The 27,754-nt window shown below is 34.7% G+C and overlaps 1 protein-coding gene across 2 annotated transcripts; it reads left to right on the top strand.

Annotated features, from left to right (window-relative positions):
• The first annotated feature begins 222 nt into the window (after window positions 1–222).
• On the top strand, window positions 223–27,598 carry LOC114476391 (elongation factor 1-alpha 1). Of its 2 annotated transcripts, XM_028467845.1 has the most exons (9): window positions 250–325; window positions 6,928–7,021; window positions 9,687–9,841; window positions 9,923–10,102; window positions 23,397–23,693; window positions 25,234–25,384; window positions 25,458–25,714; window positions 26,192–26,426; window positions 26,723–27,598. In XM_028467845.1, the coding sequence occupies exons 2-9, from the start codon at window positions 6,994–6,996 to the stop codon at window positions 26,845–26,847; spliced, it is 1,428 nt and encodes a 475-aa protein (XP_028323646.1). In that variant the 5' UTR covers window positions 250–325; window positions 6,928–6,993; the 3' UTR covers window positions 26,848–27,598. The 2 variants fall into 2 exon arrangements, with proteins under 2 accessions (XP_028323648.1, XP_028323646.1); XM_028467847.1 differs by lacking the exon at window positions 6,928–7,021 and having other exon boundaries at window positions 223–325.
• The last annotated feature ends 156 nt before the right edge of the window (window positions 27,599–27,754 follow it).

A 27,754-nucleotide genomic window follows, 5' to 3' on the forward strand; every position in this document is an offset into this window, starting at 1 on the left:
AAAAAGGTTTATTTTGAAAGTGATGGAAAATATTTAGAGACTTTTTTTTTACATAATCAATAGTTTATTGAAGTGATCAAAGTGGATGAACCGCGGAAAACACGTGATCATTTCACCTGTTATTAACGTGACGTCACCATCCAGGTGATTTTGTGAATAAAGAGTCGCAGCTTTTCATTGGTTGTTATTGACATCCACGTGAACCCATCGGGATGTGCGCCATTACGCAACAACAGCCCCGCCCCTTCTGTCCGGTGCGCTCGTGGTGATCATCAGCGTTTCCCGCGGTCTCCCTCCGACCCTCAGCGGCTCTCACCGGCCTCAGGTAAGCCCGCGCACCGCCGCTACGGACGAACCACCGACGCAGGGTCCGCGGGCAGTTCGTCCTATCAACACCGGAGGGGTGGTCAAAGTGCGGCTGCGGCCCTGAGACGCTCCGCTGGGGGCCGAGAGGCGGTTCGGTTGCTTATTGCGCATCAGTGGGAACATGGCGGAGGGTTGACGGTGATTAACGGTCATAACGGAGCTGAACGGGCACCGCTCGGTGCGTTAACGGGATGTTTATCCGCTGAAAGTCACTGCACTGCGGCAGCAGCGATGACGTTATATTGAGTCAGTGATGGAGGTGATGTGACGTCAGACTGAGGATCCACTTTATTAATAAAAACACTTTATCTCATTAGATTTAAATTATCCCCCCGACCCTGACAAACAGGAATAAGTGGGTCTGAAAATGGACGGATTTAAATTATACTACATTTAAAATGAGTTTTAGCACCTTTAGGGTCATATTTATGCATAAAAATAAAGTGAGTAAATACTGGCGTGTGTGTCATCTTACCTAAATAAACAATATATATTTTTAAATTAAGATTATAGTTAGATTAATGCAATGAAATAGAAAATAATATCTGTGTGTGTGTCGTTTAGTGTGTTTTGGAGAACACACATATTTAACTGCTGCTTTGCCTGAGTTTGTGTACATTCAAATACACACACACACACACACACACACTGGGAGTGTCCTGTGAGACTCTAATGGCTGCTTCCCGTCTGTAAACTAGGATAAGTTGGTGGATCCTCTGTGAACCAGTAAAACCATGACATTAGAACCAGTAAAGCAGGGGTTCTCAACCTTGGGGTCAGGACCCCATTTGGGGTCACAAGACACTGGGAGGGGGTCCCAGATTCCTTCAAGAAATTAAGAATTTTTTTGAATAATTTGAGCCCTTTTTCACTTATTTTTTAACCATTTTTTTTGCAACTACACCAAACTCACTATATTTTAACATTTTATCACTTTTTCTTGCCATATTTTTGCTCCTTTTAATGTATTTTTGCTACATTACTCCCATTTCTGAAACTTCGTCATCACATGACTTTTCTGCACATTTTTTTATTCTTTTAAGACATGTTCAGCTCTTATAAACACTTTCTGCCACTTTTACACCTAATGTCACATGTTGACTCATTATCACTTTTAACCTCTTTTCACCAGATTTCATGCTTATTTTTTTTGCCAGTTTAACCACATTGTTTATTTGTCATGTCCATTATTTACCAGTTTAAACTAAATGTATGTATTAGATGAGTTAGTGAGTGTAACATGATTCAGTGTAAGCTGAGCTCTGCAGGAGAACTCACTGTTAAACAGCATCGATGCACAACCTGTTCATATAAACACAAACATGTGACTGTGTCTGAGGGTCACATGATCAACATTCATATTAAACATTTTGTCTTTCTGTATGTTTGTTTTTAGAATAATTCACTTTTTTTCTTGTCATTTTGTCTGTTATTGTTATTTTGTACGTTTTTGAGTAATTTAGTGTATTTTTCTGTCTTTGTACGTTTTTGGAATCATTTTGTTAAATTTTCTTTCATATTGTGTGATGTTTCCTTTGTTTTTGATCATTTTTGTGTCTTTTTCTGTCGTTCATGTGTCATTTTGTCTGTTATTGTCATTTTTTAAGTTCTTTGAACAATTTAGTGTATTTTTCTTGTCTTTTTGTATATTTTTCAGGTTCATTTTGAATACATTTTGAGGAATTCAGTGAATGTTTCTTTCATTTTGTGTTGATTTTATTGTTTTGTATGAGTTTGGAGTAACTTTGAGTGTTTTTCTGTCATTTTCTGTGATGTTTTGTTTGTTTTTTCACTATATTAGTGTGTTTTTCTCTCAGTTATGTCCATTATTGTTGCTATTTTGTAAGTTTTTGCAGTAATTTAGTGTCTTTTTTTGTCACTTTGTGTACTTTTTGTTTACATTTTGTGGGGCATTGTGGTCATTTTGTGTTTATTTTATAGTTTTATATAGGCTTTACACGATCAGGATTTTTGGATTGATCACTGATCAGTAAGGTAAGAAAAAACGATATCCGATCATATGAATTCAGGTTGTTTTTTTAGCGACAGGTACTACCTGGTACAGATTCACTGAAAACCAAACCATGTTTATGGAGCTAAACACAGGCTGGTGACTGTGAGGGAGTGGAAGAGTCCACGCAGGACCTGAACATAACATTTTTTGTCAGTGTGTGGGCGTGGCCCTTTAATTACGGATGAATGCCCTAGTCGCTCGACCATGTGCGGAGTGAGGGAGCGTGTGAGACCGGAGCAGGTCGATTATCAGCTGTACGCTGTTTTTAGTGATTGGAAAAATAAACGTTGCAGCTGTTGAATTAAACCAGTCACATGTCAGACTCAATGACTGCTGTGAAGCAACTACAGAGAGTTGGAGATGAAGCTGTGGAGCAGAACACACTGGAACAACGTGGAATTCAGACACTCAATTTGCTACTGCGCTGAACTGTTTTTAGACTCGTTTTGATATGTTTGATTTTAGTGAAGAAACCTGGGAACTGAGCCTTTAGCTTCAGGACAATCAACACTTTCCCATAACACAGTACCAAGGAGTCCTGGTCCAGACAATATCTGTGGTCATTTACTGAAGTTCTGTGCAAAAGAACTGAGCTTATATTTTTAATCAATCTTTAGAATCACAACATGTCCCCAAAGTTATTGTGACGGTCCCTAAATCAAACCGTCCCCACATCTGAAATGATTTTAGACCCATAGCCATGACCTCGCTCCCATTGAAGGCCTTTGAGAGGCTGGTGACATCAGAACTTTGAAATAAAACTCAACATGTTGTTGACCCACTACAGTTAGTTTATCGGCCCAACAGAGGAGTGGAGGACGCCACACTAACTCTGTTTAACCTGCTCCTTAAACATCTGGAGGGAACTGGAAGCCATGTCCGACTTTTATTTATTGATTTTTCATCTGCTTTTAACACGATTCAACCACACATTTGAATCCGTCGGCTGTTGGATTATTTTAACTTAAGTAATAATCAGATCAATAAGACTTTTTAACAAACAGAACACAGAGGTGTGTGCTGTCACCTCTGCTGTTTATTCTCTACACTAATATGTGTCAGAGTACTTTTAAAAATGGGTCTGTTTTAAAGTATGCAGATGATACAATGGTCGTTATTCTCCTCCAAAGCAGCCATGGTCCTATCACTGATGATCTTATCAAATGTTCTGATGAATCATATCTGGAAGTTAACACTGTAAAAACCAAAGATATGATTATTGATTTTAGAAGACTGACAAGGATCAACCATGACATCACGACCATCAAGGGAGTCAATGTTGAATGTGTTCAATCCTACAAATATCATTGCTAACTCTGAACTTTGAGGAGAACTGTGAAGCTGTGTGTAAAAGAGGTCACCAGCATCTTCACTGCTTAAGGAAACTGTCCCACTTCCACGTTTTACCATGCTTTTATTGAATCTGTTGGATCTTTTTGTCTGGTGTCATGGTTTGGTGGGTCACCTCTGAAGGACAGAAACAGACTGGGTCAGATAGTGAAATAATCCAGTCGACTCATTGGTGAGTCTCAGCTGAACGTGGAGTTCCTGTACTCTAGACAGTTACAGCAGATCACCTGCTCCATTACAGCAGATACCTCCCACCCTCTGTCTGCAGAGTTCCAGCTCCTTCCATCAGGTCGGAGGTTCAGGGTCCCAAGGAGCAGAACAAAGTGCTACAGGAACAGCTTTGTTCCAGAAGCAGTTGTTCTTTTAAACAAGTTCTAGTTTTCGATGTTTATTTATTTATAGTAGTTCTATCCTTTTATTGTCTTTTACTGTGATGCTGTCATGATCTTTTAGTTGCTCAGTTGCCCTTCTTTCCTTTGGTCCTGGTCAGCCTGCGAGTACGATGTCGTGTTGTGAATTGTCTGTTTATGTCAGTGCTTTGTGGTCTGTTGTTTTAATGTCAATGTAGATGTCATCCTCTGTTTTTCACTGCAAAACAAATCTACCTACGGGTATTAATAAAGTCACCTGAACCTGAACCATTAGCATTAGCATTTGCATTAGCATTAGCGAAGCAAACATATTCCCTGACTGTGGCATCACAAAACCTGCTGTTGTTTATGCTCCGTAGTCAGGGCTGCCAAGTTTCAGAAAATAACAAGAGTGTGAAAAAAAAGTGTATTTTTTTTTTAACATGACTTTGTCCTGTTTTAACGTTGATTTCTACCTTCAGAATGATGTCATCACCTCCATACCAGCAGCTCTCCCTGCACTGTGGCCTCCTAATGCTAGTTTTAATCAACCACAAATTACAAATGAAAACTAACAAGAATTAATACATTTATTAGTCAATATTTCATTTCAACCAACTGTCCATCATTTATCTGGGGACATGTCTCATGTTGTAGGTGTTTGTCACAGATGTTGATGATGACAGAGGCTCCCACTTAAAACACTGTGGCCCAAGGCAGTGCTACCTTTACCTCAGCTCTCCTTGTCTGCAACAGAAAGGACGTCATTAAAAAGATCATCATGTAAAAAACATTCAATGATTTTTGATTGAATCAATGTCTATAGAAATACACAATTACATACAATTACATCAAACTAAAGGTCTGACATGTTCTTATAGTCACACAGTCTTTTTACTTTGTTTAACTAAAATAGAGTAGCATTAGCATTAGCAACACTGCTACATAACAAGGCAGTATATCAGTGATTTCTATTAGTTATTGAGGTAACACACTCATATTAATAAAATCATACTTTAAACAGTGTTTGAATGCCTCATTTCACACAGTTTAGACAATCATATCCTTTACAAGATAAAACGTTACTGCTTTGGTTACATTAGGCCTGGGTGATATGGACCAATATTCATATCTATATATTTTTACTCTAAATGACAATAGGTGATATAAACCATTTATTTTTTATCAATAGTTTTACAATAAAAACAATAATGGGTCAAAGTCAGTGGAGCCACAAAGACCCTTTTATTAATCACTAACAGCACAATAACTACATTTGGACTTTTTCCTTCATTAAGGCTGAAATGTGATTAAATGATGTAGTGATGCTTTTTTCAGGGCAGCTCTGAGTTGTTGAAAGTAGTTTTTAAAGTAAATCACATTCAGGACACTGTCTCTTTAAGAATGTGTAAACAGCCCCGTTAGCTGCAGCAGCAGCAGATCTCTGCTGAGGATAGACAGAGTTAGTTAGAGAAGAGAAACACATGCAGTGTTTCCTCAAACATCTCTCAGAGTTTAACAGACAGACAGACATCTGCACTGAGCCTCTGACAGACAGTCACTGACACAGCTGACTTTGTTTTTTTTAGACGAGTAAACTAACACTATAACACACACACACACACACACATACGCACACAGCAGTACAAACAGTGAACAAAACTGGGTAGTTACATACCATCTCAGACCGCGTCAGTTCTCTAGAAACACTTTGTTTCTGAAACTATGTCAACGAGTCAGTGTGTGTTGTGTGGGGTGTCTAGAGACAGTTCGTCAAGATCTGCCTTACATTGCTTCTGATTGGTTTATTATTGTGCGATGCCTGCCGTGGTTGGTTAAATTTAGGCACAAGGAGACATGGATTGGTCTGGGATTGGTTATCTCAGTCAGTCAGTTAGAGTTACTCGAGCTACGACAAGCCGCGAGGACCAAAGTTCATTATCGTGGAAAAAAAAAAAAATAGAGAAATATAAGCATGAGAAATGTCAAGTAGCGCAAAATGCATGACTGTCACACTCAAAGAGTGAGGCTTGGCTGCTCTGCAGTAATAGAATATTTACTTAATTTATCAACACTGAATGTATGCATGTACAATACAGGAAACAGTTTGATGACATCATCATGGGAATGGTTGCCGTGGCTCCAATGTTTAGGTCTTTCACAGGAATTGCGGTTCATGCAGACTCACATTTGTTCCTGAAAGTAAGAGTTCACTGATGAAGCCACAGCAGAGAGAGAATTTGAACGGTATGACATTGAAATAATCACATTGGATATTATTATTATGATTACTATTAACGTATATAAACTCATTCACGTGAACATTAAAGCATGTTAGTGGATTACCCCCCGTTAAACTAGTAGATTAAGGCATCATTAGCAGATAATGGGTAAGGATATGCTCACGTTACTGGATAAAGTAACACAACGATAACCTCAAGGTTCTATTACATTATCATTCAACGATGTGGAATTAGAGAAAATAAGTTTGAAATAAAAATGAAACAAATGAATAGAATAATATAAATTAAATACTTTTAAACTTAATTTATTGTTGCTGTAGTAAATTAAATTAATGAATTAAATATAACTTTAGGACATATGATTGTACAGTGATGGCTGAAAAATGTGGAGTGGATTTTTGGAGTACGAGCTAGGATGATAAATTTAACGTTAAACAACAACAATGAAGAAAGCTATTTTTGTGATATTGCTATGAATTTCTACTGCATATTTGAGATTTCTAAACAGCAATCTTAAGCTTTGACTTTCTCCTAGCTGTTAATATCCATTTCTTTCTCCTCTCTGGTCTGGTTGGGAAGTCATACATTTTCACTCCTTTTTCAGAGCGAATGGAGCATCCCCATACAGTACAGTAAACCATGGTGGAGACTTCATGCAAGGACACCACAGATGAAATGCACACAAACATCCATGACAAGTTATTAATGTTTCTGACTTTGTTAGACATTTATTTAATGAATTCAGTGCATAGTAAAAATCTAATGTCTGTTTTTATATATGTATAAACATAATAAATATGTTTTCAATGTGTGTCCTGTCTGGATGTGGTGTTTTTTCTGCCTTTTACAAAAAAAAGTAGACTATGAAGTTATTCTGAATTTGTAAATATTATATATTCATGTATATATAGTGTTATGAAGGGCAGGGTTGTATACAAACTGTAAACAGAAAGATTAAGTTCAATGTATTTGCAGTACAGCATCAAAGTCAAAGATTACGTTAAATCATTACATTAACTACCATGACATTACTGAAAATAAAGAAAATAAACTATTTTTTTAATTTTTAAACTCCCCCCATTCAAAATAGAAGTTGGTTTTATGGATATTAATGTCAAACATTGGAATGTGATTGTTCTTAATACCATACAAGCTGAAGAAAATTCAAAGCAATACATCCTGTATACAGTACATATCAACATGTTTGTAAACCAAATTAATGTTTGTCTTAACTACATCAAAAAAGCAGGTAAACTACGTTAATCTTTAAAATGAATTTACATTAGGAAAAAAAATATTCATGGAACTACATAAACATATATTGTATATGCACACACACATTATGTGTACTGTATACTGTAAATATTGTCAATAATGCAGTTATTGACGACAAATTACCAAAAATTCCAGTGATATCAGTTGATTTGAATAGACCACCAGTGACTTCCAGGGTACGACATCATGTGACATCTAGGATTTTGGAATTCTGTTGTTTTGGACAAAGTATTTAGAAGTTTAACAATATCTGTGTGTTTTAAATTACTTTTAAATTAAATTATTTTACTCTGGTTTTAATATATTGAACTTATGATTCTTTGAAAAAAACAGTTCAATATTTTATGGAGATGATACTCTTTTGAACAGTTTGAGAGTCTTTCAGAGCCTAAGGTGTGTGGATGACGTCATTGATCTGATCGGAGAATTAGGACATTATTACAGCCGATCACATGAATTACATAAAATGCTAAATATCGGCCGATCCGATCAGGTCAGTGTAAAGCCTAGTTGTATATGATTTTGGAGTAATTTCTGTTACTGTTGTCATTTTGTACGTTTTTGGAGTAATTTAGTGAATGTTTTAATTTTGTGTTTATCTTATTGTATAATTCTGGAGTAATTAAGTGTATTTTTTCTGTTTTTGGGGCTGGTTGTGTATGTTGTTGTGTGTGTTTTGGGGCTGGTTGTGTATGTTGTTGTGTGTGTTTTGGGGCTGGTTGTATATGTTGTTGTTGTGTGTTTTGGGCTGGTTGTGTATGTTGTTGTGTGTGTTTTTGGGCTGGTTGTGTATGTTGTGTGTGTTTTGGGGCTGGTTGTGTATGTTGTTGTGTGTGTTTTTGGGCTGGTTGTGTGTGTTGTTGTGTGTGTTTTTGGGCTGGTTGTGTATGTTGTGTGTGTTTTGGGGCTGGTTGTGTATGTTGTTGTGTGTGTTTTTGGGCTGGTTGTGTATGTTGTGTGTGTTTTGGGGCTGGTTGTGTATGTTGTTGTGTGTGTTTTTGGGCTGGTTGTGTGTGTTGTTGTGTGTGTTTTTGGGCTGGTTGTGTATGTTGTGTGTGTTTTGGGGCTGGTTGTGTATGTTGTTGTGTGTGTTTTGGGGCTGGTTGTGTATGTTGTGTGTGTTTTGGGGCTGGTTGTGTATGTTGTGTGTGTTTTGGGGCTGGTTGTGTGTGTTGTTGTGTGTGTGTTTTGGGGCTGGTTGTATATGTTGTTGTGTGTTTTGGGCTGGTTGTGTATGTTGTTGTGTGTGTTTTGGGGCTGGTTGTGTATGTTGTTGTGTGTGTTTTGGGGCTGGTTGTGTATGTTGTGTGTGTTTTGGGGCTGGTTGTGTGTGTTGTGTGTGTGTTTTGGGGCTGGTTGTGTATGTTGTTGTGTGTGTTTTGGGGCTGGTTGTGTATGTTGTTGTGTGTGTTTTGGGGCTGGTTGTGTATGTTGTGTGTGTTTTGGGGCTGGTTGTGTATGTTGTGTGTGTTTTGGGGCTGGTTGTGTGTGTTGTGTGTGTGTTTTGGGGCTGGTTGTATATGTTGTTGTGTGTTTTGGGCTGGTTGTGTATGTTGTTGTGTGTGTTTTGGGGCTGGTTGTGTATGTTGTGTGTGTTTTGGGCTGGTTGTGTATGTTGTTGTGTGTGTTTTGGGGCTGGTTGTGTATGTTGTTGTGTTTGTTTTGGGACTGGTTTTGTATGTTGTGTGTGTTTTGGGGCTGGTTGTGTATCGTTGTGTGTGTTTTGGGGCTGGTTGTGTATGTTGTTGTGTGTGTTTTTGGGCTGGTTGTGTATGTTGTGTGTGTTTTGGGCTGGTTGTGTATGTTGTGTGTGTTTTGGGCTGGTTGTGTATGTTGTTGTGTGTGTTTTTGGGCTGGTTGTGTATGTTGTGTGTGTTTTGGGGCTGGTTGTGTGTGTTTTTGGGCTGGTTGTGTATGTTGTGTGTGTTTTGGGGCTGGTTGTGTATGTTGTGTGTGTTTTGGGGCTGGTTGTGTATGTTGTGTGTGTTTTGGGGCTGGTTGTGTGTGTTGTGTGTGTTTTGGGGCTGGTTGTGTGTACTTCCAGGGCTGTGTGTGTCTGATTTAAACCTAAACTCTGACCTCACACAGCTCCTGTCATCATGGGGAAGGAGAAACTCCACATCAACATCGTGGTGATCGGCCACGTGGACTCAGGGAAGTCCACCACCACCGGACACCTCATCTACAAATGTGGAGGCATCGACAAGAGGACCATCGAGAAGTTTGAGAAGGAAGCTGCTGAGGTACGAAGATCATCCTTCATCAGATCAGAATGAAACTGGATACATAAAGAGCTTCTAAAGAGCTGTGTTTGGTGTGTCCAGATGGGGAAGGGTTCCTTTAAATACGCCTGGGTTCTGGACAAGCTGAAGGCAGAGAGAGAACGTGGAATCACCATCGACATCTCACTGTGGAAGTTTGAAACCAGTAAATATTACGTAACCATCATCGACGCCCCAGGACACAGAGACTTCATTAAGAACATGATCACAGGAACCTCACAGGTGGGCAGTGTTCTACTGTGTTCTATTGTGTAAGGCTATCTTAAGACCCTAAAAACTATTTTAAATATGATGAACACACTTAAACTGGGGTTAAAATGAATTAAGGCATAAAAATTAGAAAAATTGTGAAGTTGCCCAAAATCAGAGGTAAGGCATAAAAATTGAAAAATGCTGATTTTTTTTAAAACATTTTTTTAGTTAAGACCCTAAAACATCCAAATTCCAGAAGTTAATCTCCATTTTTCCATACCTGCCTGTGATTGTCTGATCTCATCAGATCTCAGAAGCTAAGCAGGGCTGGGCCTGGTTAGAACTAGGATGGAGACCACTGACAATTCATGGTTTAGTGAGGATGTAGTAAGGCATGGAAAAATATATAGAGATATTTTTTTGTAGTTAAAGCTATCAAGGGACTCTAAAAACTGTTTTAAATATGATGAGCACACTTAAACTTGGGTTAAAATGTATTAAGGCATGAAAATTCAAAAAATTTGGAAATCACTTAAAATCGGAGGTAAGGCTATAGTAAGGCATAAAAACTGAAAAATTGAAAAGTGTTGAAATTTTTTATTTTTTTTAGGTGAGGCTATCATAAGACCCTAAAAACTGTTTTACAACCTGGGGTTTAAATGCAGTATGGCATGAAAAATGGAAAATTTTGAAAAACACCCAAAATCGGAGGTAAGGCATAAAAATTGAAAAATTTTGAATTTTTTTTTTGTTTTTATGTGAGGCTATCATAAGACCCTAAAAACTAGTTTAAATATGATGAGCATACTTAAACTGGGGTCAAAATGTATTAAGGCATGAAAAATGGAAAAATTTGAAAAACACCCAAAATCGGAGATAAGGTTATAGTAAGGCATAAAAATTGAAAAATTTTGATTTTTTTTTTTTTTTTTTTAGGTAAAGCTATCATAAGACCCTCAAAAGTAGTTTAAATGTGATGAGCACACTTAAACTGGAGTTAAAATATATTAATGAATGAAAATTCGAAAAATTTGGAACTCACCTTAAATCGGAAGTAAGGCTATAGTAAGGCATAAAAATTGAAGATTTTTTTTTTTTTTTTTTTTTTAGATAAGGTTATAATAAGACTCTAAAAACTGTTTTAAATATGATGAACACACTTAACCTGGGGTTTAAACGCAGTAAGGCATGAAAAATGGAAATTTTTGAAAAACACCCAAAATCGGAGGTAAGGCTATAGTAAGGCATAAAAATTGAAAAATTTTGACATTTTTTTCATTTTTTAGGTGAGGCTATCATAAGACCCTAAAAAGTAGTTTTAATATGATGAGCATACTTAAACCGGAGTTAAAATGTATTAAGGCATGAAAATTCGAAAATTTTGGAAATCACTTAAAATCGGAGGTAAGGCTATAGTAAGGCATAAGAACTGAAAAATTGAAAAGTGTTGAAATTTTTTATTTTTTTTTAGATGAGGCTATCATAAGACCCTAAAAACTGTTTTAAATATGATGAACACAACCTGGGGTTTAAATGCAGTATGGCATGAAAAATGGAAAATTTTGAAAAACACCCAAAATCGGAGGTAAGGCTATATAGTAAGGCATAAAAATTGAAAAATTTTGAATTTTTTTTTTTTTTTTTTGATAAGACTATCAAAAGACCCTAAAACATCCAAATTCCAGAAGTTAATCTCCATGTGTCCATACCTGCCTGTGATTGTCTGATCTCATCAGATCTCAGAAGCTAAGCAGGGCTGGGCCTGGTTAGAACTAGGATGGAGACCACTGACAATTTATGGTTTAGTGAGGATGTAGTAAGGCATAAAAATTCTGAATTATTTTTTTTTTTTTAGGTAAAGCTATCATTAGACACTAAAAACTATTTTAAATATGATGAGCACACTTAACCTGGGGTTTAAATGCAGTATGTCATGAAAAATGGAAAATTTTGGAAAAACGCCCAAAATCAGAGGTAAGGCAAATTGAAAATTTTTTAATTTTTTTTTCATTTTTTAGGTGAGACTATCATAAGACCCTCAAAAGTAGTTTAAATATGATGAGCACACTTAAACTGGAGTTAAAATGTATTAAGACATGACAAATTGAAAAATTTGGAAATCACCTTAAATCGGAAGTAAGGCTATAGTAAGGCATAAAAATTGAAGATTTTTTTTTTTTTTTTTTTTTTTAGATAAGGTTATAATAAGACCCTAAAAACTGTTTTAAATATGATGAACACACTTAACCTGGGGTTTAAACGCAGTAAGGCATGAAAAATGGAAATTTTTGAAAAACACCCAAAATCGGAGGTAAGGCTATAGTAAGGCATAAAAATTGAAAAACTTTGAATTTTTTTCATTTTTTAGGTGAGGCTATCATAAGACCCTAAAAAGTAGTTTTAATATGATGAGCATACTTAAACCGGAGTTAAAATGTATTAAGGCATGAAAATTCGAAAATTTTGGAAATCACTTAAAATCGGAGGTAAGGCTATAGTAAGGCATAAAAACTGAAAAATTGAAAAGTGTTGAAATTTTTTATTTTTTTTTAGGTGAGGCTATCATAAGACCCTAAAAAGTAGTTTTAATATGATGAGCACACTTGGAGTTAAAATGTATTAAGGAATGAAAACTCGAAAAATTTGGAAATCACTTAAAATCGGAGGTAAGGCTATATAGTAAGGCATAAAAACTGAAAAATTGAAAAATGTTGAAATATTTTTTTTTTTTTTTTTAGGTAAAGGTATCATAAGACCCTGAAAACTATTTTAGATATGATGAGCACACTTAACCTGGGGTTTAAATGCAGTATGGCATGAAAAATGGAAAATTTTGAAAAACACCCAAAATCGGAAGTAAGGCTATAGTAAGGCATAAAAATTGAAAATTTTTAAATTTTTTTTTATTTTTTAGGTGAGGCTATCATAAGACCCTAAAAACTAGTTTAGATATGATGAGCACACTTAAACTGGAGTTAAAATGTATTAAGGCATGAAAAATGGAAAAATTTGGAAATCACTTAAAATCGGAGGTAAGGCTATAGTAAGGCATAAAAACTGAAAAATTGAAAAGTGTTGAAATTTTTTATTTTTTTTAGGTGAGGCTATCATAAGACCCTAAAACTGTTTTAAATATGATGAACACACTTAACCTGGGGTTTAAATGCAGTATGGCATGAAAAATGGAAAATTTTGAAAAACACCCAAAATCGGAGGTAAGGCATAAAAATTGAAAAATTTTGAATTTTTTTTTTTTTTTTATGTGAGGCTATCATAAGACCCTAAAAACTAGTTTAAATATGATGAGCATACTTAAACTGGGGTTAAAATGTATTAAGGCATGAAAAATGGAAAAATTTGAAAAACACCCAAAATCGGAGATAAGGTTATAGTAAGGCATAAAAATTGAAACATTTTGATTTTTTTTTTTTTTTTTTAGGTAAAGCTATCATAAGACCCTCAAAAGTAGTTTAAATGTGATGAGCACACTTAAACTGGAGTTAAAATATATTAATGAATGAAAATTCGAAAAATTTGGAACTCACCTTAAATCGGAAGTAAGGCTATAGTAAGGCATAAAAATTGAAGATTTTTTTTTTTTTTTTTTTTTTTAGATAAGGTTATAATAAGACCCTAAAAACTGTTTTAAATATGATGAACACACTTAACCTGGGGTTTAAACGCAGTAAGGCATGAAAAATGGAAATTTTTGAAAAACACCCAAAATCGGAGGTAAGGCTATAGTAAGGCATAAAAATTTAAAAATTTTGAATTTTTTTTCATTTTTTAGGTGAGGCTATCATAAGACCCTAAAAAGCAGTTTTAATATGATGAACACACTTAAACTGGAGTTAAAATGTATTAAGGCATGAAAACTCGAAAAATTTGGAAATCACTTAAAATCGGAGGTAAGGCTATAGTAAGGCATAAAAATTGAAAAATTTTGATTTTTTTTTTTTTTTTTTTTTTTTTTTTTTAGGTAAAGCTATCATAAGACCCTCAAAAGTAGTTTAAATATGATGAGCACACTTAAACTGGAGTTAAAATGTATTAAGGCTGAAAATTCGAAAAATTTGGAAATCACCTTAAATTGGAAGTAAGGCATAAAAATTGAAGATTTTTTTTTTTTTTTTTTTTTTTAGATAAGGTTATAATAAGACCCTACAAACTGTTTTAAATATGATGAACACACTTAACCTGGGGTGTAAACGCAGTAAGGCATGAAAAATGGAAAAATTTGAAAAACACCCAAAATCGGAGGTAAGGCATAAAAATTGAAAAATTTTTATTTTTTTATTTTTTAGGTAAAGCTATCATAAGACCCTAAAAACTATTTTAAATATGATGAGCACACTTAACTTGGGGTTCAAATGCAGTATGGCATGAAAAATGGAAAATTTCAAAAAACACCCAAAATCGGAGGTAAGGCCTAGAAATTTAAAAATTTTGAATTTTTTTTCATTTTTTAGGTGAGGCTATCATAAGACCCTAAAAAGTAGTTTAAATATGATGAGCACACTTAAACTGGAGTTAAAATGTATTAAGGCATGAAAATTCGAAAAATTTGGAAATCACCTTAAAATGGAAGTAAGGCTATATATAGTAAGGCATAAAAATTGAAGATTTTTTTTTTTTTTTTTTTTTTTTTAGATAAGGTTATAATAAGACCCTAAAAACTGTTTTAAATATGATGAACACACTTAACCTGGGGTTTAAACGCAGTAAGGCATGAAAAATGGAAATTTTTGAAAAACACCCAAAATCGGAGGTAAGGCTATAGTAAGGCATAAAAATTGAAAAATTTTGAATTTTTTTTCATTTTTTAGGTGAGGCTATCATAAGACCCTAAAAAGTAGTTTTAATATGATGAGCACACTTAAACTGGAGTTAAAATGTATTAAGGCATGAAAACTCGAAAAATTTGGAAATCACTTAAAATCGGAGGTAAGGCTATAGTAAGGCATAAAAACTGAAAAATTGAAAAGTGTTGAAATTTTTTATTTTTTTTAGGTGAGGCTATCATAAGACCCTAAAAACTGTTTTAAATATGATGAACACAACCTGGGGTTTAAATGCAGTATGGCATGAAAAATGGAAAATTTTGAAAAACACCCATAATCGGAAGTAAGGCTATAGTAAGGCATAAAAATTGAAAATTTTTGAATTTTTTTTTCATTTTTTAGGTGAGGCTATCATAAGACCCTAAAAAGTAGTTTAAATATGATGAGCACACTTAAACTGGAGTTAAAATGTATTAAGGCATGAAAAATGGAAAAATTTGGAAATCACTTAAAATCGGAGGTAAGGCTATAGTAAGGCATAAAAACTGAAAAATTGAAAAGTGTTGAAATTTTTTATTTTTTTTAGGTGAGGCTATCATAAGACCCTAAAAAGTAGTTTAAATATGATGAGCACACTTAAACTGGAGTTAAAATGTATTAAGGCATGAAAATTCGAAAAATTTGGAAATCACCTTAAAATGGAAGTAAGGCTATAGTAAGGCATAAAAATTGAAGATTTTTTTTTTTGTTTTTTTTTTTTAGATAACGTTATAATAAGACCTTTAAAAGTAGTTCAAATATGATGAAAACACTTAACCTGGGGTGTAAACGCAGTAAGGCATGAAAAATGGCAAAATTTGAAAAACACCCAAAATCGGAGATAAGGTTATAGTAAGGCATAAAAATTAAAAATTTTTTTTTTTTTTTAGGTCTAGCTATCATAAGACCCTCAAAAGTAGTTTAAATATGATGAGCACACTTAAACTGGAGTTAAAATGTATTAAGGCATGAAAATTCGAAAAATTTGGAAATCACCTTAAATTGGAAGTAAGGTTATAGTAAGGCATAAAAATTGAAACATTTTGATTTTTTTTTTTTTTTTTTAGGTAAAGCTATCATAAGACCCTCAAAAGTAGTTTAAATGTGATGAGCACACTTAAACTGGAGTTAAAATATATTAATGAATGAAAATTCAAAAAATTTGGAACTCACCTTAAATCGGAAGTAAGGCTATAGTAAGGCATAAAAATTGAAGATTTTTTTTTTTTTTTTTTTTTTTTTTTAGATAAGGTTATAATAAGACCCTAAAAACTGTTTTAAATATGATGAACACACTTAACCTGGGGTTTAAACGCAGTAAGGCATGAAAAATGGAAATTTTTGAAAAACACCCAAAATCGGAGGTAAGGCTATAGTAAGGCATAAAAATTGAAAAATTTTGAATTTTTTTTCCATTTTTTAGGTGAGGCTATCATAAGACCCTAAAAAGTAGTTTTAATATGATGAGCACACTTAAACTGGAGTTAAAATGTATTAAGGCATGAAAACTCGAAAAATTTGGAAATCACTTAAAATCGGAGGTAAGGCTATAGTAAGGCATAAAAACTGAAAAATTGAAAAGTGTTGAAATTTTTTATTTTTTTTAGGTGAGGCTATCATAAGACCCTAAAAACTGTTTTAAATATGATGAACACAACCTGGGGTTTAAATGCAGTATGGCATGAAAAATGGAAAATTTTGAAAAACACCCAAAATCGGAGGTAAGACTATATAGTAAGGCATAAAAAATTGAAAAATTTTGAATTTTTTTTTTCTTTTTTTGATAAGACTATCAAAAGACCCTAAAACATCCAAATTCCAGAAGTTAATCTCCATGTGTCCATACCTGCCTGTGATTGTCTGATCTCATCAGATCTCAGAAGCTAAGCAGGGCTGAGCCTGGTTAGAACTAGGATGGAGACCACTGACAATTCATGGTTTAGTGAGGATGTAGTAAGGCATAAAAATTCTGAATTATTTTTTTTTTTAGGTAAAGCTATAATTAGACACTAAAAACTATTTTAAATATGATGAGCACACTTAACCTGGGGTTTAAATGCAGTAAGGCATAAAAATTGAAAAATTTTGAATTTTTCTTCATTTTTTAGGTGAGGCTATCATAAGACCCTAAAAACTGTTTTAAATATGATGAACACACTTAACCTGGGGTTTAAACGCAGTAAGGCATGAAAAATGGAAATTTTTGAAAAACACCCAAAATCGGAGGTAAGGCTATAGTAAGGCATAAAAATTGAAAAATTTTGATTTTTTTATTTTTTAGGTAAAGCAATCATAAGACCCTAAAAACTATTTTAAATATGATGAGCACACTTAACTTGGGGTTCAAATGCAGTATGGCATGAAAAATGGAAAATTTCAAAAAACACCCAAAATCGGAGGTAAGGCCTAGAAATTTAAAATTTTTTTTTTTTTTTAGGTCTAGCTATCATAAGACCCTCAAAAGTAGTTTAAATATGATGAGCACACTTAAACTGGAGTTAAAATGTATTAAGGCATGAAAATTCGAAAAATTTGGAAATCACCTTAAAATGGAAGTAAGGCTATAGTAAGGCATAAAAATTGAAGATTTTTTTTTTTTTTTTTTTTTTTTAGATAAGGTTATAATAAGACCCTAAAAACTGTTTTAAATATGATGAACACACTTAACCTGGGGTTTAAACGCAGTAAGGCATGAAAAATGGAAATTTTTGAAAAACACCCAAAATCGGAGGTAAGGCTATAGTAAGGCATAAAAATTGAAAAATTTTGAATTTTTTTTCATTTTTTAGGTGAGGCTATCATAAGACCCTAAAAAGTAGTTTTAATATGATGAACACACTTAAACTGGAGTTAAAATGTATTAAGGCATGAAAACTCGAAAAATTTGGAAATCACTTAAAATCGGAGGTAAGGCTATAGTAAGGCATAAAAACTGAAAAATTGAAAAGTGTTGAAATTTTTTATTTTTTTTAGGTGAGGCTATCATAAGACCCTAAAAACTGTTTTAAATATGATGAACACAACCTGGGGTTTAAATGCAGTATGGCATGAAAAATGGAAAATTTTGAAAAACACCCATAATCGGAAGTAAGGCTATAGTAAGGCATAAAAATTGAAAATTTTTGAATTTTTTTTTCATTTTTTAGGTGAGGCTATCATAAGACCCTAAAAAGTAGTTTTAATATGATGAGCACACTTAAACTGGAGTTAAAATGTATTAAGGCATGAAAACTCGAAAAATTTGGAAATCACTTAAAATCGGAGGTAAGGCTATAGTAAGGCATAAAAACTGAAAAATTGAAAAGTGTTGAAATTTTTTATTTTTTTTAGGTGAGGCTATCATAAGACCCTAAAAACTGTTTTAAATATGATGAACACAACCTGGGGTTTAAATGCAGTATGGCATGAAAAATGGAAAATTTTGAAAAACACCCAAAATCGGAGGTAAGACTATATAGTAAGGCATAAAAATTGAAAAATTTTGAATTTTTTTTTTCTTTTTTTGATAAGACTATCAAAAGACCCTAAAACATCCAAATTCCAGAAGTTAATCTCCATGTGTCCATACCTGCCTGTGATTGTCTGATCTCATCAGATCTCAGAAGCTAAGCAGGGCTGAGCCTGGTTAGAACTAGGATGGAGACCACTGACAATTCATGGTTTAGTGAGGATGTAGTAAGGCATAAAAATTCTGAATTATTTTTTTTTTTAGGTAAAGCTATAATTAGACACTAAAAACTATTTTAAATATGATGAGCACACTTAACCTGGGGTTTAAATGCAGTAAGGCATAAAAATTGAAACATTTTGAATTTTTCTTCATTTTTTAGGTGAGGCTATCATAAGACCCTAAAAACTGTTTTAAATATGATGAACACACTTAACCTGGGGTTTAAACGCAGTAAGGCATGAAAAATGGAAATTTTTGAAAAACACCCAAAATCGGAGGTAAGGCTATAGTAAGGCATAAAAATTGAAAAATTTTGATTTTTTTATTTTTTAGGTAAAGCAATCATAAGACCCTAAAAACTATTTTAAATATGATGAGCACACTTAACTTGGGGTTCAAATGCAGTATGGCATGAAAAATGGAAAATTTCAAAAAACACCCAAAATCGGAGGTAAGGCCTAGAAATTTAAAATTTTTTTTTTTTTTTAGGTCTAGCTATCATAAGACCCTCAAAAGTAGTTTAAATATGATGAGCACACTTAAACTGGAGTTAAAATGTATTAAGGCATGAAAATTCGAAAAATTTGGAAATCACCTTAAAATGGAAGTAAGGCTATAGTAAGGCATAAAAATTGAAGATTTTTTTTTTTTTTTTTTTTTTTTTAGATAAGGTTATAATAAGACCCTAAAAACTGTTTTAAATATGATGAACACACTTAACCTGGGGTTTAAACGCAGTAAGGCATGAAAAATGGAAATTTTTGAAAAACACCCAAAATCGGAGGTAAGGCTATAGTAAGGCATAAAAATTGAAAAATTTTGAATTTTTTTTCATTTTTTAGGTGAGGCTATCATAAGACCCTAAAAAGTAGTTTTAATATGATGAGCACACTTAAACTGGAGTTAAAATGTATTAAGGCATGAAAACTCGAAAAATTTGGAAATCACTTAAAATCGGAGGTAAGGCTATAGTAAGGCATAAAAACTGAAAAATTGAAAAGTGTTGAAATTTTTTATTTTTTTTAGGTGAGGCTATCATAAGACCCTAAAAACTGTTTTAAATATGATGAACACAACCTGGGGTTTAAATGCAGTATGGCATGAAAAATGGAAAATTTTGAAAAACACCCATAATCGGAAGTAAGGCTATAGTAAGGCATAAAAATTGAAAATTTTTGAATTTTTTTTTCATTTTTTAGGTGAGGCTATCATAAGACCCTAAAAAGTAGTTTAAATATGATGAGCACACTTAAACTGGAGTTAAAATGTATTAAGGCATGAAAAATGGAAAAATTTGGAAATCACTTAAAATCGGAGGTAAGGCTATAGTAAGGCATAAAAACTGAAAAATTGAAAAGTGTTGAAATTTTTTATTTTTTTTAGGTGAGGCTATCATAAGACCCTAAAAAGTAGTTTAAATATGATGAGCACACTTAAACTGGAGTTAAAATGTATTAAGGCATGAAAATTCGAAAAATTTGGAAATCACCTTAAAATGGAAGTAAGGCTATAGTAAGGCATAAAAATTGAAGATTTTTTTTTTTGTTTTTTTTTTTTAGATAACGTTATAATAAGACCTTTAAAAGTAGTTCAAATATGATGAAAACACTTAACCTGGGGTGTAAACGCAGTAAGGCATGAAAAATGGCAAAATTTGAAAAACACCCAAAATCGGAGATAAGGTTATAGTAAGGCATAAAAATTAAAAATTTTTTTTTTTTTTTAGGTCTAGCTATCATAAGACCCTCAAAAGTAGTTTAAATATGATGAGCACACTTAAACTGGAGTTAAAATGTATTAAGGCATGAAAATTCGAAAAATTTGGAAATCACCTTAAATTGGAAGTAAGGTTATAGTAAGGCATAAAAATTGAAACATTTTGATTTTTTTTTTTTTTTTTTAGGTAAAGCTATCATAAGACCCTCAAAAGTAGTTTAAATGTGATGAGCACACTTAAACTGGAGTTAAAATATATTAATGAATGAAAATTCAAAAAATTTGGAACTCACCTTAAATCGGAAGTAAGGCTATAGTAAGGCATAAAAATTGAAGATTTTTTTTTTTTTTTTTTTTTTTTTTTAGATAAGGTTATAATAAGACCCTAAAAACTGTTTTAAATATGATGAACACACTTAACCTGGGGTTTAAACGCAGTAAGGCATGAAAAATGGAAATTTTTGAAAAACACCCAAAATCGGAGGTAAGGCTATAGTAAGGCATAAAAATTGAAAAATTTTGAATTTTTTTTCCATTTTTTAGGTGAGGCTATCATAAGACCCTAAAAAGTAGTTTTAATATGATGAGCACACTTAAACTGGAGTTAAAATGTATTAAGGCATGAAAACTCGAAAAATTTGGAAATCACTTAAAATCGGAGGTAAGGCTATAGTAAGGCATAAAAACTGAAAAATTGAAAAGTGTTGAAATTTTTTATTTTTTTTAGGTGAGGCTATCATAAGACCCTAAAAACTGTTTTAAATATGATGAACACAACCTGGGGTTTAAATGCAGTATGGCATGAAAAATGGAAAATTTTGAAAAACACCCAAAATCGGAGGTAAGACTATATAGTAAGGCATAAAAATTGAAAAATTTTGAATTTTTTTTTTCTTTTTTTGATAAGACTATCAAAAGACCCTAAAACATCCAAATTCCAGAAGTTAATCTCCATGTGTCCATACCTGCCTGTGATTGTCTGATCTCATCAGATCTCAGAAGCTAAGCAGGGCTGAGCCTGGTTAGAACTAGGATGGAGACCACTGACAATTCATGGTTTAGTGAGGATGTAGTAAGGCATAAAAATTCTGAATTATTTTTTTTTTTTAGGTAAAGCTATAATTAGACACTAAAAACTATTTTAAATATGATGAGCACACTTAACCTGGGGTTTAAATGCAGTAAGGCATAAAAATTGAAAAATTTTGAATTTTTCTTCATTTTTAGGTGAGGCTATCATAAGACCCTAAAAACTGTTTTAAATATGATGAACACACTTAACCTGGGGTTTAAACGCAGTAAGGCATGAAAAATGGAAATTTTTGAAAAACACCCAAAATCGGAGGTAAGGCTATAGTAAGGCATAAAAATTGAAAAATTTTGATTTTTTTATTTTTTAGGTAAAGCTATCATAAGACCCTAAAAACTATTTTAAATATGATGAGCACACTTAACTTGGGGTTCAAATGCAGTATGGCATGAAAAATGGAAAATTTCAAAAAACACCCAAAATCGGAGGTAAGGCCTAGAAATTTAAAATTTTTTTTTTTTTTTAGGTCTAGCTATCATAAGACCCTCAAAAGTAGTTTAAATATGATGAGCACACTTAAACTGGAGTTAAAATGTATTAAGGCATGAAAAATGAGAAAAATGTAATAAACACCCAAAATCAGAGGTAAGGCTAAAGTAAGGCAAATGTTGATTTTTTTTTTTTGATAAGGTTATCAAAAGACCCTAAAACATCCGATTTCCAGAAGTTATTCTCCATGTGTCCATACCTGCCTGTGATTGGCTGATCTCATCAGATCTCAGAAGCTAAGCAGGGCTGGGCCTGGTTAGAACTAGGATGGAGACCACTGACAATTTATGGTTTAGTGAGGATGTAGTAAGGCATGGAAAAATGAGATTTTTTTTTTTTTTTTCCAGATAACGTTATAAGATCCTAAAAATTTGTTTAAATATGATCTACCTACTTTGGGGTTAAAATGTAGTAAGGCATGGAAATGGGAATTTGGATTTTCTGAGTGTCACACTTTAGTCCAGGAATGCCAGATACACATTATAAAATCTAATAGAATTAAAACTTGGTCAAAAATAAACAAACACGGTTTCAGACAGATTTATTGTTTAATAAAAAAAAGAGTTCTGCCCAGCAGATAGCAAAGGGAAATAAACACAAGTAAAAAAATTACAGAGTGCACAAAATAAAAAGTGAGTTAACATAAATAAACTTTAATGTTACTGTGAAAACACATGATGAAGGTTTAATAAGTCACTGTTGATGTCCATGTTCAGTATTAGTGAATGCTGACTTTTTAAAGCTGGTGACCAATCAGGGCCAAGCACTCCTCCTACCGACCAGTCAGGAGAGAGACACCCAAAGCTGCTCCAGTCCTTTGATGTCTCACTCTGAGGAAAGAGCAAAAAACCAGAAAGACACACAATATCATATAATATAATACGGCCAAGACTGTAACACTGAGATAAGGCTATAGTAAGGCATAAAAATGTAAAAAGTTTGGAATTTTTTTCTGAGATAAAGCATAATGTAAAAAAATGTGAAGATAGTAAGGCACAAAATTGCAAAACTTTTGTCAGGATTAAAAATGGAAAAAAAATTAGAATTTTTAGGCAGACACACTTAAACTGGGGTAACGATGTTATATGTTCTATGTCTCACACATACGTAGTTAATTAGAGGTATAGTGACAGAAAAAAGGCTCACACAAAAAATATTAATACCAATATTGTCATTGATTATGAAGCCTCACAAGGTAACCAATTGATGGAAAAAAAACAAATTAGATGATAGATCATATTTATTAGTCCATTTTACAGCTTATTTAAGACATGGGTCATTTATTAAAGGCTCAGTAATTGTGATTAATTGTAATTTGAACTTTCACATTTTTTCCCATGATTACATTCTCAGTCATAGTAATCATAATTGAGTTGTAATTGAACGTGGATAATTGAAGATGTAATTGTAATTGAGCACAAGCGTGAGCATCACTAACTAAACCTGCAACGTTGTTCTTCATTACACCCTGAGAACAACAGTAAACAGCCTCAGTGTGGTGTAATGTTTGTGTGTGTGTAATGTGTGTGTCATCTTCAGGCCGACTGTGCCGTGCTGATTGTAGCGGCCGGCGTAGGCGAGTTTGAGGCGGGAATTTCTAAGAACGGGCAGACGCGTGAGCACGCCCTGCTAGCGTACACGCTAGGAGTCAAGCAGCTCATTGTAGGCATCAACAAGATGGATTCCACCGAGCCCAACTATAGCCAGAAGCGCTACGAGGAGATCGTGAAGGAAGTCAGCACCTACATCAAGAAGATTGGATACAACCCCGACACCGTGGCCTTCGTGCCCATCTCAGGCTGGAACGGAGACAACATGCTGGAGCCCAGCCCCAATGTGAGTCTGTGCCCTTCTACGCTACTTTCTACAATCATTTCTACAATCATTTCTACACTCCTTTCTACGATCATTTCTACACTCCTTTCTACAATCATTTCTACACTCCTTTCTACGATCATTTCTACGATCATTTCTACACTCCTTTCTACGATCATTTCTACACTCCTTTCTACGATCATTTCTACACTCCTTTCTACGATCATTTCTACACTCCTTTCTACGATCATTTCTACACTCCTTTCTACGATCATTTCTACACTCCTTTCTACGATCATTTCTACGATCCAAGCAGGATATTAAAGACCTACCAAAGGTGGAGGAGATCAATCCACAGTGTTTGTTTCCCATTTCCACCAAGTACAAACATACTGGTAAAAAACTACAGATGGTCCCATCTTTGAAGTTTAAATATGTGTCCAAACTTTTAGGAAAATAAAGTTGGGTTATTGTAATTTAGGGTTATTAATGTTTGAGAATCAATTGTTAAAAAAAAAAAAAAAAAAAAAAAAGAGTTTTGTGTGTTTATATTGTTTTGTGTTTATGGATTACACATTTATTATTTTTTTTACAATTAAGCAAAACAATACTTTCTTTTTTGGAAAAACAAAACATACAAATATTGCACTTCTTGTAATGGCAATTTTTTTTTTGTCATTTTGTGTATGAGGTTTTATAATTTGTTTATATGAAGTTTGAGTCCTTCTTGTGTATTTTTTTTCTGTCATTTTGTGTGTTTACATTGTTTGTGCTAAAAGTAAAACCAAACCAGATTAATGTGATCTATTAGCTGCATTATATATGAAACCATGTTATTATCCAAACTACACAATAATATACACCAATTATTATTATTACAGAAACATCACGGTGATGTATAAACATTAAATTACTGCTACGCAGAAAACACTTAATAAACTACCAGCACCAGTTTTCTATCTACACACTCAAAATAAACTAGGTTACTTTTATTCATTATTGTGTATATTTATAATTAACTCATAAATAAATCTACTGTTGGAGCAGTCTATACTCTGATGCTTTATATAACCTTCAAAATAAAAGCACTGGGGTAAACTGTGTAAGTGAATATATATCATTTAATTCAAGGAGAGTTTATGAAAGGTCATTATTTCATGTAGTGAAAGCCTATGAGCAGTGGGGGGCGGAGCCTGATCTGGATGAAGTAATGCAAAAGAAGCAGAAAAAGAGATTTAAAAAAAGCAAAATTGGAAGAAAAAAAAAAAAAAAACACGTGTGAACATCATGATCAGGTTAGTTACGTTTGCAAATCGTTAAAAGGCATCAGTGGGAAACTGTTGAACATTGGTTTGTAAAGTTAACCAAAGTATTAATTCATCAAATAACAAAAGGGTTGTGTTTTTGTTATCTTTTGTGCTTACTTTTGTTCATTTTGTGTATTTATTTTGGAGCAACATGTTGCCACCAGTTCAAAATAAGGAACTCAAAGAGTTAAATATTTAAACTAAGGCTGTGCCGCGTTTATTTTGACTGACGTGCGTGTGCTTTCTTTTGGTAGATGACGTGGTTTAAAGGCTGGAAGATCAACAGGAAGGATGGGAACGCTTCGGGGACGACCCTCCTGGAGGCCCTGGACGCCATCCAGCCCCCCAGTCGCCCCACAGACAAACCTCTGCGCCTGCCTCTGCAGGACGTCTACAAGATCGGAGGCACGTGGAGAACAGGCCTCGACTCAGGAGGGAAAACATCGAGTTAACCCGATGTTTCCTTCTTGTCCCTCAGGCATCGGGACGGTTCCCGTGGGACGAGTGGAGACGGGGATACTGAAGCCGGGAATGGTGGTGACCTTTGCCCCCGTCAACGTCACCACTGAGGTGAAGTCGGTGGAGATGCACCACGAGGCGCTGACGGAGGCGCTGCCTGGGGACAACGTGGGCTTCAATGTCAAGAACGTCTCCGTCAAGGACATTCGCCGCGGAAACGTGGCCGGAGACAGCAAGAACGACCCGCCGCAGGAGGCTGCTAACTTCACCGCTCAGGTTAGCATCGCCGCTAGTAGCTAACAAAGCTTTCCAACTGCAGCAGCAAACACTGAAAATAAGTTGTTTACAGAGTTAAACCAGTAATCAGGAACAAACCATTGTCTATATTCATGTCTACGTTTAAAATATCCATCATTCTGAGCATCAATACAGGAAACAAAGGTTTTTTGTCATTATGAATATTTTTCCTTCATCTGTGGTTGTTTTGTGTGTCATGACTCATTTTGTGTATTTTTGTTGCCACTGTGATTTATGGAGTCGTGAGCATTTTTCTACTGCTTGTGTGTTTGGTGGGCCACCTGTGGCCCCCCCAGAGGCCCCTGGCTCACTTGTGACCCGTGTCTGTTGTATAGTGGAAGCATGTCTTGGTCTTATTGAAGCGTTAAATATCTCCCTCTAGTGGAGATACGCAGCATTGACTTATTGTGTGTGTCAGATGAACAGCAGTAACAACCGTCTGGTTTCTCTCTGTAGGTGATCATCCTGAACCACCCGGGTCAGATCAGCGCCGGCTACGCCCCCGTTCTGGACTGTCACACGGCGCACATCGCCTGTAAGTTCGCTGAGCTCAAGGAAAAGATCGACCGTCGCTCGGGTAAAAAGCTGGAGGACAATCCCAAGTCTCTGAAGTCTGGGGATGCAGCCATCGTGGACATGGTCCCTGGGAAACCCATGTGTGTGGAGAGCTTCTCTGAGTACCCCCCTCTGGGTAAGACCCCCGTGTCCATCCAATGTCTCATATCAAACACTGGAATGTGTCTTTGGATTCACACAAGCCTTAAAGGTTCAGTCATGGCTGATGGATTTCACGCCAATAGTAACATCACATTATACGTCATGCTGAACAACCACAATAGCTTTGCACCAATCCTTCCTTTTAATGTCCCCCTTTGCCCCCCCCCCACCCACAACAAATAAAAAACATTTGTAAGAATAAAACGTGCGTAGCTGTCGCACAAAGCTTGCACTACACAGCGTTAACCTCGTTTCCTCCTGTGTTTGCAGGCCGTTTCGCTGTGCGCGACATGCGTCAGACCGTGGCCGTGGGGGTCATCAAGGCCGTGGAGAAGAAGGTCTCCACCAGCGGTAAAGTCACCAAGTCGGCTCAGAAGGCCCAGAGGAACAAATGAATGTTGTGCTGCGCTGCCGAGCCCCAGGTCTCCCACGGCAGGACGTCCATCAGCCACCATCCACTCAACGTGATCATCAGAGACTGGTTAATCATTACAATGCACCGCAAGAGCATCCGGAGGAAAGAACCACATCTAGATATCTGCTCCTCCAGACTCCATCTCAGTGGTTACACAACATCAAATAGAATATCATAGAGCAGAGGTTCTCAACTAGTGGGTTAGGATACAAAGGAGGGTCCTGATCTCATTTCAGTCATATTAATCGACAACATTAATTTAACATTTCAAAAGTGGCAAAGATTTTTTCCCCAGCATTAAACAGTCATCAAATGCACTTCAACCTAAAAACAAACCGTATCAATCGTAACAAAATTGTCACAAAAAATGATTTCTCACTATTTTATTCACTGATACACGAAGAGTTCATTATTTATGTTTTACTGGTAACTACTGTATTTACTGGACAATGAGTTGATATTTTGAGCTGATGGCACCATCCAGTGAGCAAACATGTGCTGCATGTCCCTGTAAATAAGTGAATTAGTGTTATTGCCCCCTGCACCCCCTTTGAAGAATGAAAAACTCTCAGAGCCCACCATCGACAGTTTTTTAAAAATTGGTAAAGATAAAAAATTTACCTTTTTATTAATTAATAAAATTTTATACAATTTGGACTATTCTTCAAATCTCAAATGTGTGCGACTTAAAGCCAGGAATTAATTAACTGGATTTTTAACGAAAACAGCAAAAAAAAAAAAAAAAAATTAGTGTAAACACATTGTTGTGCAGTAGTAACTTATGGTCTGGAAACACGGTAGCTAAAAGTAAAACATTAAAATCCATCTTCTTAATTAAAGGTACAGTCCACAACTCTCAGATCCCTCTCTCCCCGCTGCTCTCTTGC

The sequence above is a fragment of the Gouania willdenowi genome, chromosome 15 (genome assembly GCF_900634775.1).
Source record: "Gouania willdenowi chromosome 15, fGouWil2.1, whole genome shotgun sequence".
Taxonomy (NCBI): Eukaryota; Metazoa; Chordata; class Actinopteri; order Blenniiformes; family Gobiesocidae; genus Gouania; species Gouania willdenowi.